This window comes from Pterocles gutturalis, unplaced genomic scaffold (assembly GCF_000699245.1).
Source record: "Pterocles gutturalis isolate BGI_N339 unplaced genomic scaffold, ASM69924v1 scaffold9860, whole genome shotgun sequence".
In the NCBI taxonomy this organism is placed as follows: Eukaryota; Metazoa; Chordata; class Aves; order Pterocliformes; family Pteroclidae; genus Pterocles; species Pterocles gutturalis.
Genome location: NW_010138245.1, coordinates 47,642 through 69,243, shown reverse-complemented (window position 1 = coordinate 69,243; position 21,602 = coordinate 47,642). Strand labels below are relative to the sequence as shown.

The 21,602-nt window shown below is 38.7% G+C and overlaps 1 protein-coding gene across 1 annotated transcript in view; it reads right to left on the bottom strand.

Moving 5' to 3' along the window:
- LOC104468691 (protein NEL) overlaps positions 1–21,602 on the bottom strand; it is a 70,239-nt gene that overhangs the window by 12,870 nt on the left and 35,767 nt on the right. Inside the window, exon 4 of the mRNA XM_010082914.1 lies at positions 5,019–5,159. Coding sequence (XP_010081216.1) covers positions 5,019–5,159 — 141 coding nt within the window. The remainder of the gene's footprint in view (positions 1–5,018; positions 5,160–21,602) is intronic.

The following is a 21,602-nucleotide window of genomic DNA, read 5'->3' as shown; positions in this document are numbered from 1 at the left end:
CTGCTGAAGAGCAGTGATTCTTTATTTCCTGTCTCCTCAAGTGCTATCAATAACAAAGCTTCTGTTAAACATTACCAGCACTGTAGAAAGATCTAAGTGTAGGACTCCAAACTGACAGCAGTTTTTCAACTACAAGAAATTTCATGTACTAGTTAAAATAATATGTACTGTGAAATAAATTCAGACATCCTGACAGTCAGCAATTCCTCTGCCTTCCAGATCCAGAAACATGGATGCTGAAGTGACCATTTTGGACTTTGTTCACTTATTAAGGCTGGGGAGCATCCTGAGACTTGTAATATGCTTCCATCCCTCATTATCCTGGACTGTGTAAAATATTGTTCAAGTTGAGCCCCAGCCCTCTCTGTTTCCAGGCAGCTTGACCTATCACATAGAGACGGAAGTGATCCTACTTCTGCAAGCAGGACAGCAGAAGTACATAACAAGACATTTCAGAACATACACATAGAAATAAACCCTTGCAACCAAAAAAATTCTTTGTGAATTCGGCATTTTGGATTGATGCTTTCCAATCTTTTCATTTGCACCTGTCTCGTTCAGAGAACACGGTACCTGCTGAGAGTGAAGGTATGTTGATCTCATATTCTGTATCAGCAACAGCTGGTACCTGCCAGATAATCTTGGTAAGTCCTATGGGGCTGCATTAATTAGGTAAGCTATTCTTTGGACATGGAATTATGCAAAATGTTCAACAGCTGATGAGGTAAAACCCACACTACTTCTGTACAAACCAGTACAGCTTCTCTCTTCAACTGATTTTGGAAGCTTTTAGACATTGCAGGGGACAAATTCAAAGGAATCAGGATCTTACACTGAACTGCAGAGCAAATATTAACTGGGCCTGAATGGGTTTTTTTTAGGATTTTGCCCCTCAGTGGTTCCAGTTTTTTAAAGCAACAAAGCTTGAGGCTGCAAGATCTACTACTTTAGCCTAGCTCTCTTTCATGAAATGGTACACGAGAGACAACCTTCAGAGCACCAATAAGACTGTGTAAAGAAAATATGAAGAAAAGTTATAGGGGGGCAAAGAGGAAGGTACCAGGTAATATACCATGCTGAATGCTGTATTTACATATATATAAAATTTAAGACTTCCCAAACTCATGCAGTTCTCAAAGACTAAGTTGCTGATCTTTCAGCACTTTTCTGTAAGTAAGATGACACACAACACAATACTATTTCCAAGGGAAAAGCAGCAAGTGCTGCCATGAGGTTAAAGCCCTACAGCTACATTTCCCATAATTTCTCTCAGCAACTGTTATAGAGACCACAGGTCTACCCAGGAGTAGAATGTGAAGCAAAACTAATAGCAAAAGAATCTTTAGGTCTTCCATTGCCTGTAGGTACAATAAAATGGGATTATGAATTTCTGCATTCAAGTACATTAGTCAAAATACTCAATACTCTCATTCGTGCCAAAGAAGCAGGAGTAGCCAAGGTCAATATATGTGTAAAACAGGCAATTCAGCAACTACTATTTCATTATCGAGCACTGACAAAGTCTAATGCTATGAAGGAGTCTACCTCTAGTAGGAATTTTTAGTACGATGTCGTAATGGGAACATTTCCTGCAAAAAGTGTAGGTGCAGTTTTGGTATTCTGTTAAAATACATTTTTTAAGTAAATGCTCCTCTGCTTCTGTGATCTTTAACAGAGGTGTTTCCACCTGAATCTTTAAAACTGGAGCCTTTGCTGAAGGAAACAAGTTTCTGACTAACACTGATCACAGAAATGCTTTCTGTAGTACTACCAGCACATACCCAGGACACAGACAGACCCAGATTTGAGGCAGACCATACAGAACAATCAAGAAAGAAAAGATTTGAACCCACATTTCCTTGGCTTTTAAAGGTTTTCTCCACTGAATCAGGGAGCTTTCTTCAAAGAAACTAAAACTTACAAAATATGAGCCAAAGGCAAGAGTATTGTGCACTCCATATAAACACTACTTTGAAGTAGTCCTCTTAGAAAGCAAAATGGGCAAGGCCTCGAAGAACATTTCCTAATCCCCATGAGGTTTAAATTCTTTGTTTTCCCATGAAAGAAATCAAGGCAGGCCCAGTTTCTCTTTGGTGCAATTCAGCACTGTTCCTTTGACAGTGCTGCAAGCTGTAGCACTTCCACAAGTGTCCTGGTTTCAGGTGGGACAGAGTTAACTTTCTTCATATCAGCTAGCGTGAGGCTGTGTTTTGGATTTGTGCTGAGAAGGTGGCTGATAACATCCTGATGTTTATAGTTGCTGCCAGGACAGTCAAGGACTTTTCAGCATCTCTGCTGTGCCAGTGTCTGCAGGTGCAGGAGAAGCGGGAAGGGAGCACAGCCCCAGTTACTAGCTTAGGATTTGACCTTAGGTTTATGATTGAGACCCAAACTGGCCAATGGCATATTCCATATCATGCATGTCATGCCCAGTATATAGGCGAGGTTCTTCTGGAAGTTCTCTCCCTTGTTTCAGGTCGTCTCCCTCTGGTTCTCCCCTCTCTTAGGGTCGTTTTTGTCTCTTGGACACTTGGGCTCTTATCTCTGTTTTGGGATTGCTGTTTCAGGACTTCCCCTGCTTCAGGATCATTAGCCAGGAACAGGCTGAGCCTTGGTCATTGGGTGGTGAGCAGTGTCACTGTGTATCACTCATTTGTATATTTGTACACATTACTATTATTATTATCATTATTATTATTTTCAATATTATTGTAGTTTATTTATTAAATTGTTCTTATCTCAACCCATGAGTCTCTTTTCTCTTTACCCCTTTAATTCTATCCTCCATCACTGGGAGAGGGGAGGGAAGAGGGTGAGCAAGCAATTGTGGTTTGCTAGCCAAGGGCTCAAAACCATGACAAGCCAGAATGTTTCAGAGGATACCAATCCTGAATGCAGAAAGAAGCTCATACAGCTGCAAGTGGGAAGTAGAGAACTGAGATTTGAAATCTCAGATTAGTATAGCCTGGAAGCCGCTCCGCCATTACAGTGACTGTCTAAAAGACCATCTACCAACAGCTCAATCTAATCACCTCTAACTAGGGGATACTGAAGAAGTGACAAAAGAAATCCATTTTCTTATGACTTTAAACCTAGTATGAGAATGTCTCACAGTGAAAAGATCTGACAGCAGAGAAACTTACTGCTTTTGTGCTACTGTGTTCTGCTATGGGAAGTTTAACTTTCCATACTGCAGTGGATTTTAGGCTGTCTCTTCATGCCTTTTTCAGGTTTTATCTTCTGTCTGAGACACAATGTCACAGGCTTTAATCCAATAAAAAGTGATCCATAAAATATCTAACCTTCCTCCCTATCTCAAGTTGCTATGTATTCCAAAATTTAGAGCTGCAATCAATCAAACTGAAAGTGTTCCACTGTTAGTGACTAGGGTTATCAGCAACGAAGACAGTTTCCTGGCATCTGTGTCTTAATTCTAATTACTTGTTATCCTCTGTGTATGTTTAATAAAGAGCTGCTAGTGCTTTGTAGAAAAGGTCAAAACATTCTAATAATTGCCACTTCTGCATACATGTAGCAATCTCCATATTTCTTTTTCTTTGTCTTTTCATTTGCTTAGAAATTGCTGCTTAATTGTTGCTTGTTTGCACACATCTTAACAGAGTCACTTTGTATCACATATATCTCTTGAGATAGCATGTGCCAAACTACTATCTTCAACCAACGAGACAAATGTTATATTGACATTGAAAATAAAATGGGTTATTTAGAATATTTACATAAAAGCCTGGCTAGAGTCTTACTTGTGCCGCGAGTGACAGAAGGGCAACGCTATAACCAGAGGGATCATAACTTCTTTGCACCTTCTTGTCCTAACACCTGGCCAGCTAACACTGACATTTAGTTAGTTCTTGACAAAGAAAGCTTGATTTATGAAAGCAGTGGCTGACTCAAATTGCCGATTCCTCCTGGGAATACAGGCATTCACCTGTGGTGAAGATGTGTTGAAATAAAGTATTGATGATGAGGATACCAAAAAGGTCATTCGCACTCCTGGAGAACTGTCTGTATGTCTGCCTTAGTGAAATTAATTCAATTGCTTTCCTTTAGGACTGATGCAGCCCACCAATGTGAGTTTAAACAGTAAGGTAGGAAAGCTTACACTGTATGAGCACTGAGTATTTCGGCACTCAGATGGAAGGGCTCTCCCCTCTCCTAATTTTGACCTAAATAGTCCATGGCAAAACAGATCAGTTTGCTCTCTTATTTAAGAGCAGCAGCATGCAATATCCTAAAAGCTGAATAACATTCCATACTAAGAGATCCACATCTGAAAATAACCGTATTCTTACTAACCTGCTGTTCTCTCTAATGTCATTCATAAACAAAGAAAGCCTTCCCATCTCCTTGTCCCCCCATCACTTTTCTTGTCCCCTGCACCTTGCTCCAGCCCTAGGTCCACCAAGCTTCCCATTTTGTAAGGTTGTTCTTCAGATTGCATCTTTCTACAAACCGTTAGCCTATGCGCCGCAGTACTAACCCAGGTGTGGGTAAGGGTGTCAGGGCTGCATAATCATTCTTTGCAACAGGAAATATTTTCATCACAGACTGTTTCAGTGTACCAGGAATGAAGTGGAGGAACTGAGGTCTGGATTGAGGCCCATATCTCCAAATAAAGAATCTGACACATAAACAGACTACTGTGGAGTGACAGATTACAGTGCGTGCTATCAGCCCATGGGAAATCACTTAAGCAAAGACCACATACAGAAGCAGATGCAGGGCCAGAGAAATTGCATTTTAAACACCATGCCTGACTTCACATATTGTCTTAGGAAATCATTGAAATGGCCATTAATGCTCCACATGTATGTTAGGAATATTCATATTTTATTTTCTTTTGCCTTTTATCATGCTTATTTAGACTACAATTGCTTTGCGTAAAGGTTTAACTTTCATTGATACAGTGTGCAAAACAATGCTTGACCACTACAGTCAGAGATACTAGACATTACTGCAATGCATGTCATAACATTAACCCACCTCTTTTAGATACTGACCTTCACAGGATTCTCCACTTGGGGAAAACATCCCATTGTCATGGTAGCCGTCTCTGCATTCACAGTGATACCAACCAGGCAGATTAATGCAGTTAGCACGGCTGTCGCACTGAACAAAGCCATCTGAGCATTCGTCAATGTCTGTTTAGCAAGAAAGGAGAAAATTCACTCAGATTAAATTGCGATATTCATCTGATGCAAGAACAATGTCTCTAGTATTTCTGGGTTTCACAGAAGTATTTTCATTACTAACATTTGTATTTCCAGAATTTTCAGAATTATTTGCAGTAAAGTTTTGAATCATTTCCATTAAAGGACTTGGTAGCAGTTTTGGCCCTGCCAACAGTGGAGGTTCTGCTAATCCCAATTCACCGTTTACGTATTAGCAACTCATTTTTACATGACAGGTAATCTGACATCTGTGTAAATTGCCTCAGTATGAAGAAATGAATTGGATCCCAGTTCAAATAATAAGTTGTTAACCCTTTGAGTAGTGCAGGCTGCCTGATAAACAAAGATTGTTTCTGAGGGCATATCAAAACATTACTCTTGTCCTTGCTTTTGCTCTTGGTGACACCAATTTTAGGTTAATAGGGCTTCCCTGTTTTGTAGAGTTCCTGTTGACTCAATCCAGTGCCTCTGCCTCTCAACATAACTGACTGCAGTCTCCTCTCTCACCATCAAAGTGAACAGCTGAGATTCCAAACAAATGCTTAGGCCGTGAAGATTAAATACAACACATTCTTCTCCTCTGAATAATTCCCTTGGGATGTGTGTTTCTTACAACACACATCTTCCACTGACTAAACTTTACAGTAACAACTTACCATAGAACAGATTTCTAGATGCACTCGATAGATCCAAAATCCACCAAGGGATGTCCTGCAGACACCTGACCTCATGAATTTAGCAGAGATGCAGAGCACTTTGTGACATGTTCATTTCCAGTCTCTTCAGTTACACAGTAAGCCAGGTTAAAAAATAGGTCCCAGAGTATGAGTGTTGTTAACAGTTAGGGAATACCAGGAGTATGCAGTCAAAGAGAGATAACAATGTGTTCTTCCTTATCAGATTCATCGCATTGTCATTGTATTTTATACCAGAGGTAGCATACCTACTTGAGCAGCAAGCTGACCGAGAGGTGCCTATGGAACTGGCAAAGAGGGGGGACACAATATGCACAAACTGTCTTCAGAAACAAAAAACTCTAAACCCACTGTGAGTTTTAATAATGAATAAACCCTCAATGTACTGGCCATTCTGGACAAAGTAGAGACTCAACCTCTCTTTAAAAAGTTGAATATTTAAAACTAAGAACTCTTAAAAGTACCTCAGCAGTTGATCTAGTATCCTCCAGGATGTGGCTAGGAAGGAAAGGTGTGATGTGGTCACTGAGATATATGTAAAATATGTTAAAATTCTGCCCACAGTCCTTGTGAGCTCCCATTTATGTTCTCTCTTATTTTCACAGGTGAAAGTGTAAACTGGATAAGAAAATCAATTGTGAGCTGCAATAAGGGCACTAATCTCTTTTCTGAGAATACTAATGTGTGCATAAAGATATAACCCTCTAGTCTCCTATGAAATCTATTAAAAAATAAACTTCAAGAAAACCCCAAGGCTTCCCTATCCATCAAAAACACTTCTTTCCATATTTGAAGGAAAAAAAATTAAGTGGGGGACACCTGCATATACTGTCCGTTATCGCTCAGTCACCCACATATGGTTTTGAGTTTCATTTTTTGTTCTACACACCAGGGATGTGCTCTGGGCATTTTATTCACATGTTAAAAAACACCTCTATGAAATCTCTTTGGAATAACTGCACAATATCAGTATTTATGATGATGAAAATTACCTGCTGGAATATTTCACCAAGCATATATTTCTGATGCTTTGTGTACCACAAATTAAGCCATAATTATCTATTGTTTTACACTGAATTTTCAACTCCACTATGAATTCCAGGATAATCATCTAAGTAGTCCCACTGTAGGACTGAGAAATGTCAAACCTTTACAACCTTTTGCTGTTCAGTGTGTCTCTCTCTTAAATCAGTATAAACTCTGGCCTTTTTCTTGTGAGCAGCCAGAAGCCAGTGGGACCTCAGAGGTGTTTGAGAGATCAGAGGAAGATCAATGAAAATTACGTTACTGCAGTGAAAAAAGGCTGGTTTGCAGCCCATGCCTTATCTACTACTATTCACCCACATACCCACAGATTACTTGAAAAAAAGGAAAAGAAGAAAGGACTACAATCTAGAAGTTCCCTTACCATGGGAGAATATGCCCCCTGGGAGACAGCTTTCCTGGCAGAAAGTAATCTAAGTTACAGTGCTAAATGCTTGGGATCAGTATAAAATAACTTGTTGGGGTTGGCCAAAACTACGAGCCCCAGAGAATCAATGAAGCATGTAACCTCAGAGGCTGAAAGAGTAGAGCTGTTGTTCAGACTCGATATGAATCTTCATACTTGCTACTTAATAACGTGCATTAAGACACTGCACAGCATATATTTCTTCTTTGGGACAGAGGAATGTATTTATTGGTGATGAAGTGGATAAAAGAGTGCTATTTAGGTCAAAGTAACACAAATGAATTAAAGAAGGCCTGTGTTCCTCTCTTCAGAACAATTTATTTGTGAATCTGTAAGCCCTGCACAGTACTGCAGGCACTGGCTAAATGCATTCTTATGAACTTGCTTACAGATGATGCAGGAAAAACAAGCCTTGAATGTCATGCCAGTATTGGTAAACTGAGAACAAAAGCAGCTTCTCTATATTTATTTGCAAACTAGCTGACAAACCTATATCACAAGAAATTTTATTTGGGATTAAATGCTTTTACAGATGCCAATAAACAAAGAATTTAATTCTTCTGGTTTTGTTATGGCTGCATGTGAAGTTGAGTGGAGTTATGTAAGAAACCCTACCATAAAAAGCCTGGATGGAAGCACACTGTTGGCCTTTAAGAAATGTCCTACTTTTGACAGATTCTTTGCCTGAAACCATTGCATTGGAACCATTGCGGCACCAATGCTGAATAATCCATTACTCCTTACATGACTTTGCAGCAAACTAAAGAAATCCAAAACAATTCTCCTCAGCGCTAACTAAGCACATGCCAGTGGGTTTCAGAATATAGATGTTCCTTATGCACAGAATTTTGCTCTAAATCTCCCAGCTAATGCTGATCATTAATTCTAGTAGAGACTTGCTCTGTAATAGGATGAAATACAACTGTTGCAACTCCATTAAACAAGAAAACGCAGCAGAAATGTGTTTTGCAGAGCCAAAGCACTGATTTCATGGAAAATTTTCTTGACATTTGGATAAAAGGATTTCTATTTTCAAATGGGCATAGCATGGCTCAGGAAGTGCTGCAAAAGTATCTGCAACTGAAATTATCTTATTAGTATGGGAAAAGTAGCCAGAAATAATTTTTTCTATCCTATGGTGAAACATTCTCCAATGAATCATCTTGCAGCTGCTCAGTCAGAGGTGTGAGCTGACAAGAGAAGAAAAACTGATTGAAGTTTTGCTTGGCCAGCGGCTATGGTATGTCGGTGGGCTATATGGAACATTAACAGCACTAATGAAGTTCTGTTTGATGCTGTACTAGAAAGGCAAGAAAAATGAAATATTAATCTATAGAAGGAAGCTACTGAAAGTCTTTGTATATTCACTTATGAAAAATGATAAACAAAATGTTTAAGTACAAGGAAGGAAGGGATGTATTTTTTTAATAGCAGGTGATGACATTTTTAAGCAAATAGATAGACATTTTATTTTGAGTATGCAAGTTCTGCTTTTTAACTGGCTATAAGAATCTGTAGCAAAGTGGGGGGAGAAGGAAGAAAAAAAAAAAAAAGGAAAAAAAAAAATGGAAAGCATCTCCATCCAGGGAGGAAAATATCATCTCATATGTGTGACGGGCCAGAGCAAACAGTCTCTTCCTGGCCCTACTCCAGTTTATGGCATAACACCCATTGACTATCATTTTCTCCATTTTTCTCTTTCCTTTTCAACTAAAGAGCACAATTGCATGTACTGAATCTGGCACCCCACTGATATGAATGGTCAGGTTTGGAACGGAAAGTAATGCTGAGACAGTCACTGGAAGTAACCTTCACCCCAAGACGGAAAACAGCTATCCAGCTGTACCATAGCACTTCAGCACTGCCTGCTCTGGCTGTATGGGAAGTGCCTTAGGACACTCGCATGGCAGAAGATACACTCTTGGAACACCGTGGCTGGAGAACACACACACACCTGTGCGACTAACTAGCCCACAAACCACCAGGAACATGGGGACTCTCTCTACCCGTACGTAACTCATGGACGCACTCATGGCAATACCGTACATACCCCATTGCCACAAAACAGGGTAATGGATCATTGCACACTTACGTTGCACGTGATTTGGTTTTCAGATATTCAGGTTTTCTGCTGTGTGTTTTTCTTACACTGAAATCAGTCAGCCTGGTTACTTCCCTATTTTGTTACTCATTTTTCAACTGGAAAAAAAACCTCTCTGGTTTTTTTCTTTTGCTAACTGCAGCCCCACTGTAATAAAGCAGACACACAGTCACAAGCATTTTGAAAGTAAGTGCTGTATACATCTAGCTCCCCTTAACATGAAAAAAACCCTGCTCTTCCAAATCACCTTCTTTATACTTCAGAATCACTCACTTCCTGAACTGTGGCAACAGTTTCAGCTATTATATCCCTTGCTCTTGGGGAGATTGAGAAAACTCTGCTCCCTGAAGAGTAAAATAAGATCATTAGCAAATTATCCACTGGTACAGTAAGAAAAAGGGAAAGCTAGCTGTCTGATGCATATTATTAGAGAATTTCTGCATAATAAGAGCTTTTGAAGATTGAAAGTGGTATAAAATTGCCAATTTGAAAGATAGCACTGCTCTTTCACTCTGCAATAGGACCAAGCTCTCTAATGTGGTCAAGCTGCACTCAACAAAGAACCAAGGTGTGGAGGAAGAGGAGCGGGATTTATACTGTTTTATTTTACTCACTTCAAGACTGAGATATTACTTATCAAATCCTTCTCTCAGAAGAGTCTGTATGCCACCATAAAGCACAAAGTTAAAGAGACACAGAACACAACTTAGTCATAAAACCCTTTCTTTTGTAAACTACTTTATCAAGGTTAATACAAACCAAAGCCCCAGTAGCCCTTTCCTATCAAGAAGGCAACACCACAGATTGTCAGCTGTGAATACTTAGAATGCAGTTATTTCCACCCTGGAAGTTTTTCTGGGACAGTATAATACAGTACAGCACTCAGCTAAGACTGCCAATTAATAGAGACTTCCAATTACAATAATCTGTCCCAGTGCTAATTGGGTTATTATCACTGGATATATTTATAAAGATTAATGAGCAGCCAGCAACTTCCATAATGTTCACTCACTACTGACTTAGGCTAAATTTGAGATCTCATTTCAAACACAACAGCCTTTCCAGCCTAATGCTAACCTCCAGAGTCACCTACACCCCAGCCCCATATAAATTATAAATAAAGTCCAAACACTGAAAGAAAAGTAATTTCAGAAACAGAACACTGAAGAAGTGGTTTAGGGGACTATGAAGCTGTATAAAAAGATAAATCTTCAACTGTTTTTTCATGGTTACATTTGGAACAGACTGATATGTTTTTGCAAATGTCAATACATTTTCAAGGATGCTATGTCTGGCTTGAATATAAAAGACTATGTCTTAACTATTCAGACTTATGTTCAGATAACAGAATGCCCAGTAGGATTAAGATGATGTCTGAGTTATCTGATTTTAGTAAATAGATATGTAAGGGGGAAAAGGCCTTATTCAGTAGGACAAAATGAAAGTCCACTGTACTGCATAATGTATCTGCCATCAACACTCAATATTCTGGAGTTTTGAAGAGTTCATTATCTCTACAGCATGTTCTAGAGTCCTCTCTCTCACACTTAAGAAGAGAAAAGTGTTTATGTTGGTTTTTCATGTGACACTAGATTTCTAATACGATGATACATGAGAAGACCTTGCTGTTCAATCAGACCTTTGATTCGAGATCTTATGCAAAAACCAGGTCCCAGTGGAGAAACATAAGAGCCTGAAACTAGCTCAATATAGTTGAGCTGTCTTGTTAAAGTATCTTCTGGGATTTCCATCCCGCTACATTCCCATATACCACATGCATATACATATCATACAGATTAATAAAAAACCCAAAAATAGGAAGCTAAGGCTGCTGAAATAATCTAGGAAGATATCAGTTATGCCAGAAAACCAAAGTTGTTTTGAATGCCTTTTAAATGTTTTGTAAAGTCTGATCAGCTCCTTTCTTTTAATGCTGCTGCTGGTTCCCAAAGAAACTTTCTTCCTTGGTCAACAGAAGTCCTAGTGCCTGATTTTGTTTTCAATCTCACTATGATTTGTTCAGGTCCCAGTAACTCTTTAAAGATATGATATCATGCCATAAGCACTAGGAGATGTTTTTCACTGTATGAGTTCTCACATCAAAGTTTTCATTAAACCACAGAATATTGTTCAGTTTAACTACATTTGCAACCCAACATTTCATTCAGTTACAAGTTTAAATCATGAAGGGCCAGATTACAGCTGCCTGTGCGGGACAGCAAAGAGTCACCTATGATTTTATCCTAGCATAACATAATTCTGTGAGCAAAAGGACTTTCTCAATATAGCATCAGAAACATCAGTTATCTCAGATGCAGCCTTCAGAGAAGAGTGATGACCATGGCCTTTCTTCTCTCTGCTCCCCTGGATAATGAATTAAGCCCGTGTCAGAAAAAAAATGCACTTTGAATGTCTTTGGAGGTTGCTTCTGTCTCTACACCTCCCAGATCTAGTAGAAATTCTATCTGAGTCACCTTAAAACCATCATCTGGCTCAAAGGGCAGGAAACTAGAGCTGGGGTTATAAATGTTCAGCCAGTACTGCAGATATATTCTTCACTAAAAATTTCCACTATCATGATGCACACAAAAAAATAACTATTGTTAAGACAGGTATTTTTTTTTAAATCCTAGCAAGAGCATGATTGCATTTTTTAAAGTATTCTGTCCATGGTAAACTAATTTAGTTCCATTAATGAAAAGGAAGCAAAATGTGATTGAGGATGTAATACGGAATTATAGTTCATTAATCTTCAAGTACGTAATTTTCCAGACTCTTGATCCCCCATTGATTTCTGCACACCCCCATAGGTCCTGCTAAATGCCAGCAAAAAGAAATTCAATCGTGTTGTTATTTCATGTGTGGCAGTGGTGGCGCTCCAAAATTAGATAGAAACCTTATGAAAGGGAATTTTCCACTGACTACTTCACCACGCTGCTCTGTTAACAATTCTTTGTTGTCAAGAATTGATCAATCACAGACCCTACTTATAACTGAAATTGTGACAATCTCTCATTACACACCCAGTATCATCAAAGGAGCTGACGTTTGTAACAATTGAAGATGATAATTCAGAACACCCAATTAGCCATGATGAACTAGGTGCATCCATGAATAGTGTCAAAAAAAAATATGTATCTTTGTCAACAGGATTCTGTGAAAGCAACTGTGCCAATCCCCTTTAAAAAGACTAATTGAGAAGTACTGGGCCTCTGTTTCTAGTTGTTGACAAAGGGGTGGTTTTGCTTTCACTTTGTCCATCATTCTCAGTACAGCACCTCATCTTAACTGTAACACATGCTTCTGTTTCCTCATTAGCCCTATCTTGAAAAACAAAAGTAATTATTTTCTTCAAGACAGCAAAAGCACTTTTATACCTTGAAATACACTGACAAACCCATTCTACCAGCGTGTTAAAGTTATATAGCTCCACTTGCTTGTTATAAATAGGACTAACGTAGTGGTGCCATCACTAAATGTGTCAGTTGTTGGGTAACAGTAGCCACATCATAAGCAAAAGAGAATTAATTTATCTGAAAAGAGAAAGGCTAGTTTGGCCAGCTGTTACCTCTTTTCTAACAGGTGGGAAGGAAGGCTTTATTTGCATAGTGTACTGACCAAGGATCTTGAGTTTCCTCAAGGGAAGAGTCGAGTCAACGCTAACCATGAGTCCATGAGTCATAACCATGACTTCTTACATACATGAACCAAGGATGCAACCAGCACATTCTCAGCTTAGTTTGGGTTCAGCTTTGTTTCAGATCAGCTCTGGTATGAATTATACTAAATTTCCAAGTATTAGTTCAGAGGCCATTTAAGGAAAACAAACAAAAGAACCCAAAAAGCAATTCAAACAAAGTTTTGGCTAGGAATTGATTTGACACCCTGATTTGAATTTGGACTTCTGCTATGGTCTTCTACCCTTTGGTCAGGGTATCACACATATTATACATGTGCTTACGTTTAAAACATTCATACCTACATTTTCTTAACAGTGACAGCAGTGACTTGTTACCATGACTCAGCCCATACACCAGTGACCATCAATTTACATTACTGCTCCTGAAGTGTAAAATCATGAAGAGATTGTACAAAACTGGTAAAGCACAGAAAAGGAAAAAAACACAATACTCATTCACTTGGGCTATAAACATATCATTGCATATATCTGCAGAGACTGCAGACTCCCTCATGTTGACAGCAAGATGAAGGGCTCGATAGGGATATGGGGCAATGATTGGCAGCGTTATAGATTTTAATTCTGCTAATAGTTGAATGGCTCGTAATTCATAAAAGAGAGAGCTTACAGTGAGTGATGAAGGTAATCTCCATCTCCCTTACATAGCAGAAGAAAATTCTATAATAATGCTGCCCAGCTGTACTATTCACATTCTATTTATAGCCCACCGTATTTTAAGAACCTAACTGAAATTTTAGTGTTCATGTTTAGTGAAGAAGGTTCTTTCCCATAGCAAATAGCAGCTAAGTAGTGGATGCATTTTGATGTTTTTAACAAATAACAAAAAATCTTGTCTCCTCAAAGCTCTTTTGTAGCACTCTCCTTTCCTGATTTCTCTCTCTTTTTTTTTTTTTTTTTAAAGCTGCTACATATAGGATTGTAGTGTTGCAACAAGCTAAAAAAATAAGAAAAAGATAAGTACTAGTATTTGGCTCTTCAGCAGAGAAAAAATCTTTTGTTATTTAAAACTGACAAGAACTCTGAGGGAGAAAAGAAATAACATGCACCCAAGAAACTGTGTCAGGCAAGGAAAATGAAGGGAAAAAAAGACACAGAAAGATGAAGCAGCAAAGCACCTTAAGCTACAAAACAGAAAGGGTGAGGTAAGTAGGGTTCATGCCTAAATCCAGAATGTTCACCAAACTCAATATAGGCATTTTTTGCTTAATTTCTGCTAAAGATTTACTTTGTGAATAAATATAAGTAAAAATGCAAAGCAAAGTAAAACTTTCCAAGTTTCTAAAGCCACCAGCCCTTGTCTCACTGCTCATTTTTAAGCTTATTTTTCATATCCGAGAAAAATTCAGGTGATAACAGGGATTAGGGTGACCTTCCTTCCAGACACTAGAGCAAAGCAAAAAGCATCTCATCCGTAGAACCCAGGCTTTCCTCTTGGCTTGCTGCAGATCTCATTTGTTTACTCTGATAGACAACTTTTAAACCTTTTCCGCAATTTAATGAGCTACCAATTTTAGAATATGCCCTTTTTGAAAGTCAAAAGAGAAGTATTTTCTTAGGTTTTATGAATTCGCTACACTTCCCACTCAGAAAAAATATTATATAAACTTCACCATGTCTTGTCTCAGATACTGGTGTATTTGAACAAAGGAGCAAGTGTTGCAGAAATATGACCTACATCTTATCTCAACTTTTGCCACTGCCTTCTTGTGCAAACCTTCTCACCTATTCAGCTTTCCCCATGTGTCTTAATTTCCACATCTGTAAAATGGGGAGAAAGTGCATCTACCAGCTCTCTTTTTCTGTACATAAAGAATTCTGGGTGAAGAATTTTAAGTAACAGCACTGATTTGCTAATTAACACACATGAGGATGCCAAGTCATGGTTTGGGGAGCAGTAACATACCAGGGAACAGGAACTACGGAAGAAGCCAACACGTTTTGGGGAGAGGTGAGAGGAAGAGTACTGACCTGTAGAGATGAAAGCTGCACCCCCTGCCTTTACTCCCCTGCTTGCTTTATTTGGTAGCACAGACAGATCATAGGAGTCACAAGGACACTCACTGATAGTTATTTAAGTCTTGCATTACGTGGTTTTTTTCAGAGCTCATAATGTAGACAAATGCTGTTTCTTGTAAAAATATAGTAGTCTCCTGTCTAATTCTACTGCACTCTAAGTATCTTTAATTTTTATGGGCACTTGAAAGAGTGCAAAGCACCAGCACATGTAATTAACTTACGTTATCATATGAGTTCAGGGGAAATATCTCAGTAGAGGGAGGGGCAGTAAGCTATTTTGTACACCAGCATGATGAATTTCAGAACCTCACTTGCAAACAGCTTATCTATATCATATATGCCATGTTTGCAACCCATCTGCTGGCTGCATATGTCTATTTTTCTATAAGCTCAGTTAACACTTGGAGCATTGTTTAAGAGCGTTCCTTGTAGGAAAGGCTTGTTCTCCAGGGGTTAGCTGAACACCTCTCTGATACAGTTTCTGAGATTGACAATCATGTTTTCCTTTTCTGTTTTGAACATCCTTGTAATATTAAATATGAAGACTTGGCTCTTACTGGCACATAGCTGAAGTTTGATAGAATTATTAATCATAATAACAATTCAACCAATACTCATTAATTCTTTGCTAGATTTTTACTGGTATTGTGGAATATGCAGTATTTATTTCTCTTCTCAGCAACAGTGCTTTCAGAATTGAAAGTTAAACTGTAAACATCACATGCCCAAGATTCATAAGCTTATTTATGACTAAAATCCTTCAAATCCCTTAATATTTTTCCCAAGGGGGGGAAAAAAAAAACAAAAAGACCAAGAGGTTTTTGGAGAAGAGTGCTAGATTTTATTGTTCTTTTCTCTCAAAGGTTCTTCCAAATTCTTTTGGGTTGGGGGATAAAAAAGAAACTTTAGCCACTTTACACCCTTTATACAAATCAGTGGAGAAATCTCAGAGAAGTCAAAGGGGGCAAGAGATGTGATTGCAGCCTGGACAACCTGCATTTGTAACCTTATTCCTACCAGATTATTGCTCAGACTCTACATAGCATTTGTAGTTTACCACTTTCACAACTGATTAAGGTCCCCAACAAGTCCGGGTTGTTCCTCCTGCAGAATGTGATCATTCATGAGCTTTCGTCTCATGTCTGGGTGAATTTTCAGCCTTCATTTCTTTGTCCAAACTTATTTGTTTTAGAGGGAGTGAGGGACACGCCCTTTGCCACCTACAATCTCTGGAAGCAAAGCTCCGACTGCATCATGCATTCCACATGTTCTCCCCTGCCTCTGTGGGACTTCAACTTTAAAGCTACACCAGTTAAAAAGAGAGGCACAGTCAGACGAGAGTTAAAACCTTTGCTTCTACTTAGTTTCTGCCAGTGTTTGCTCTTGTCTGTCTGCCTGTGTTCATGAGAGCAACTGAAGCCCAATTAAAAAAAGTGGAGATTGGAGTATTTAGTGCCACTTTAGTGCTCAGCATTCCTTAAGATGTAATACATCAAATGCTTTGCAGTGACTTTAGACTTAGGCAAAGTCAACGTGTTTTTAATTATTTCATTTAAATAGCTTAGAAATACACATCACACTTGAGATCCTTATGGGAGTAAAGCCTCTTTCGAAATCAACCCTATCTTGACTTTTTTAAAACCATGGTACACCTATTACTTCTAAAGGTACAAGCAATAGTAGCAACTATTTTTATGCATGTCAGACTGGACACCTACTCACCTAGAATACTAATTAGTTGTGGGGGAGGCATATGGTTTATGAATAAAGCTACAAACACATTGCATGTTATAGTTCCTTCAGCTAGATTCTAATTTAATAGGATTCCTGCTCACCCAAGACCTGACTTCAGAAATATATTAAAGAATGAGCTTTACAACAGCATGCTTCACGGTCCTTGTTTTCCTTAGGGTTGGTCAGAGGTACCAAAATGGTCTCAAACATCAATGGCAAAGAGTCATTTTTGCACCAGCACAAATGGACATTTTAGGATGACTCATTACAACATGTTATTATTGTTCCTTAATAGAAATAAACAAGAGAACCTGGATCATATGCAAAGGCAGCTCATTAAAAACACATAGCCCTGTATGCCAAGAGAACTGTATCGATTTGTATCAGTTGAATACAAGGCCCAGTTTTGGTGAGATGAAAGTATGAGAAGGAGATAAACAGGAAAACACCCATTTTTATCAGATTTGCCTAGAAACCAAAACAGATTAGGTGCATGGCAAAAAATACAAACACAATAGTCACTAATTTTGAATTACTGGAAGACAGTTCAAAAAGATAATACTCCATACTTGTAATAAAATACCTTTGGCTGACTGAAGAAGACCATAACTTAGGAAAATAACCTGTTTCATCACCAGAACTCTACAGGACTTTCAGTAACAGCTTTTCAGTAATACCCATACAACTTCAAGCTGTGAGGTACACAGCATCCCCCCCTCCTCACTCTGCTTACTCTTGGGGAACTGAAAATGCACAAGGATCAAGGCCATAATTTGCTTGCTTTCTTTGCCTCCCCCGTTTCACCAGACATATCATATGAACAAAGCTCCTGGACAGAACAGCAGCTGCGAAGATGCCAGGTCCTAACCTCATCATCTTATTGTAAAGCATAACACAGGAGTGCAGGAACAAAAATGTAAGAACCAAAAGTTGCTTTGCACTGTCTGCTCCAGAGCAGCCAAACATGATTTTTCAAAGACTTCTAAGAACTTCAGATTTGACAGTACAAATTAGGTCTGCCTGTCTGGAACAGTCAATCTCTATTACTGAGGGTACTTCTCCTTGTTAGTCACCAGTCAGAAGGAGATACAATATATTGTGTCCTAAGCAGTAGATCAGAAAACTATATTCACCAAACAAAACAATGCAGAAGTATGTAAGCAGTTCAGAGGTCCAAATTCCTAGCATTACTGTTCTCAAGAACTATTTATTTAAAACTGAGGCAACCCAAAAGAAAAAGAGAATGGATACACTTTCCACATACTGAAATGACACGGGGACACCACCAAGGTACTAGATTAGATGGTTCACTGTGGCACAGTTCAGTATCTGAATCATTGCTCTTAGGCACTATTTGCCTAGAGTAGCTCAGGAGGTAAAATTTAATAGCTTTCACCCTGGGCATCAGGAGAATTACACTAAGATGACCATGCAAATTACTGTGCCAATTTTAGCCTACTCCTTACTAGTGCTTGTTCGAATCTCAAAAGTCACCCTGTATTTTGGAAACATTAAAAAATTTTGCAACCACAATAAGAGCAGAAAAATTGTCAATCAGCTGACTGATATACTGGTTGGCTTTGTAAGGAAATAACTCATACTTTTTTCTGCTGATTTCTCCTCAAGTCACCAAAAAATTCTATGTGAAGATGCTTGTTTCACATTACATAACTGCAGTTCCATGATAGAACTGCAAAACACTAATGACGTATTTAAAAATTCATTATTAGGGTTCTGTATCAAAGTGATAGATTATATATTATCATAGTTATCATACATTATTATATGTAATCGTAGTGACATATTAGTCTTTTTAAGTAGAATTAGTTATGTTTAAAGACATAGAAGTTGATGTTATAGGATGCTTCCCATAATTTCTCCCATGATTCTACTATCTGCTCTTCCTACAGAAAGACAGCATTTAAAATCATAGAACCATAGAATGGTTTGGGTTGGAAGGGACCTTAAAGATCACCTAGTTCCAACCCCCCTGCCATGGGCAGGGACACCTTCCACTACATCAGGTTGCTCAAAGCCTCATCCAACCTGGCCTTGAACACCTCCAGGGATGGGGCATCCACAGCTTCTCCAGGCAACCTGCTCCAGTGCCTCACCACCCTCACAGTAGAAAATTTCTTCCTAATATCCAATCTAAATCTACCCTCTTTCATCTTAAAACCATTACCCTTCCTCCTATCGCTACACTCCCTAATAAAGATTGCCTCCCCGTCTCTCCTGTTATGCAAGTTATAAAGCAAGATGTTTCAGCATCCTCAGCAAAATCATTACATTATTTTTAGCAGCTGTGTCCTGTCTCTTTCTGCTGAAATGGAAACCACAGAAAATATTAATTAAATGCAGGTGCATGCAGTAATTCAGAAGTGTTTTCATTTCAGAGATTCAGCTCCTGAGAACAGAAAGTACAGTTAGATATTTACTGTCAAAAGTTTAAGTTAAACCAGTTTAAACAGAATACCGAGAACTCTCCACTGAGAACTCTACATTTAAGCCCCAGCTGGAAAGGCCATACTTCCCAACCCAACATGCTACATACCAAAATTTCCACAGGGCAGGAAGCCAGGAGACTTGCCAAGGAAATGAGGAGCACTTGGAAGGACTCAAGGAGGAGAAATGGCAGTGTCAGCCTAGAGCTAGGGTGTGCATGCAGCTAAATCCAGCGATGAGGTGGGCACATCAGCTCCAGCATCCCTCCTCGCTCACCTCCTCCCACAGCTGGGGCTTGGGGTTACACAGGGACCTGGCATGGCAGGACTTTAGCAGCATGCAGCACAGCATGAAGACCAGATCTCAACTCCTTGCAAGCCACATTTAGCTTCTTTGGCTTTTGTCCTGAGTGATTTTTTTTTTTCTTGCACCAAGGGAAAAGTTTTCAAAAGCCTAGGAACTTCGAAAATTACTGAAGTTGAAATGCCAGACTTGCATGAATCCAAAGGCCTGACTTTCAGAATACAATAAATTCCTACTGCACACTGGGATCTATTAAAATGTTTTACACTGCAAATCATTCTCAAGTACTACTCGCTTCTCAAAATTTTATCCAGGCTCCATAGATTAACTCAACTTTTCCTTATTTCTGGGAATTGAAGACAGCCCTTTAATGTACCTGAAACATTTCCTACCAAAAGTATCCTCTAAGTGTCAAACTTGGGAGACTCCCCAAAAATGGGATCCTAAATTCTCAGGAGACAAGGATCCAAGCAAGGGAGGTGGGATGTGAAAACTAATGAACTATGGGAGACACCACTTCCTGCTACAGCTATTGCTCTGGACAGCCCATGCCTGTGCTGCCTTCATGTTTGCTCCACCACTTCCTCCTGCTCCCCAATTTTGTTTTCTCCTTCATTAAAAAGCCCAAAAATCCCTTAAAGATTTCAGAGAATAAAATTATTAATCTCTCTGCTCATGAACGTTATACTCATTGATCCCAGCATGCAACAGCTTCTTCTGGTTAGACTATGAACTGTTGAAGGATACGATACTCCTCTTACTCTAGGTTTGTGCAGGACCTTGCATACTTGTACCATAAATTTGAGCCTTTCAGTATTACTGTTGTGAATCCCAATCGAACTATCAGTAATTTAATTCTTCATTGTGAAAATAAAACTGAGCAAATGGCATATTCCTGAGTTGTTGGGAAAGTTTTGACTTCATAGCACACAGAGAGTTTTCATTAGACTGGAGCCAAGAATTTTTAAGATTTCTGACAAAAGTAATTCCAGTTCTTACAGAATTGCTTCAATGCTCTATGGGCTTCAAACGCCATTTGTGTCACAGCTTTAACTTCAGACTCTACCTGGCCATCAGCTGATTGTGGTTTTAGCTGAACACCAGGGATCAAGGGCTGAAAGAGAAGCAGTTCTCTTGTGATGTTAAAAGTACTAAAATACTTAATTTTTGCAAAATCAGCAAAATTAACAAGCTTTCTGGTTACTTGGACAAAGCCTTCTATTCCAATACCAGTAAAATTATTTTCCTAATAACTAGGGTATCAGAATTAAAAGACTTCACAAGCCTCCTTTGGAAAAATAATAGTCTTCAGTAATCTGAAGCCTGCTATTATTATGGTCAGTGCACATGAACAAATTAATTTGGATTTGGTGAAAAGAGCAACAGTCATACATGTTAATTATTTAGCTTATATACAAAGTGGCACAAGACTCTAAAGAGATCTGGTCTATAACAGTTATTTACCCAAATCACTTATCTGAGATGTATTTCAGTAGTTTGAACTACAAAAACACAAAGTTGCAAAAATTTGTTTTAGCGACATAATTTTTTTTCTTCCTTTTCCACAAAGTACTTGCAACACTTATGCTATTTTTGCTTGAGGTTTCCATACATGGAAAAAAAATGGAAAAAATCCAGAGAAGAGACAAATAATATCTTTTCCCTGGATCTGGCTATTTCTGAGAAGAGATCAGATAGGAGAGGGTGATCTCACATACCTGACGCTCACCATTTTTTTCATAAATTCAGTTACATATTTAATTGAGCCAAGTGTTAGTAATAAAGTATGGCTGAATGAATGTAAAATCCTTAAGTTAAACTTTTTCTTGACAGTTCTTTTCAAAGTTAATAGCTTTGTGTGCCAGTTTATTTTCAGCAGTTTGCCATGGATTGTTTAATAACAGGTGGACATGATTCCTGTGATATCCAAGGGAAATTCATTATCAGGAAATGCAAGTTACAGCAAATC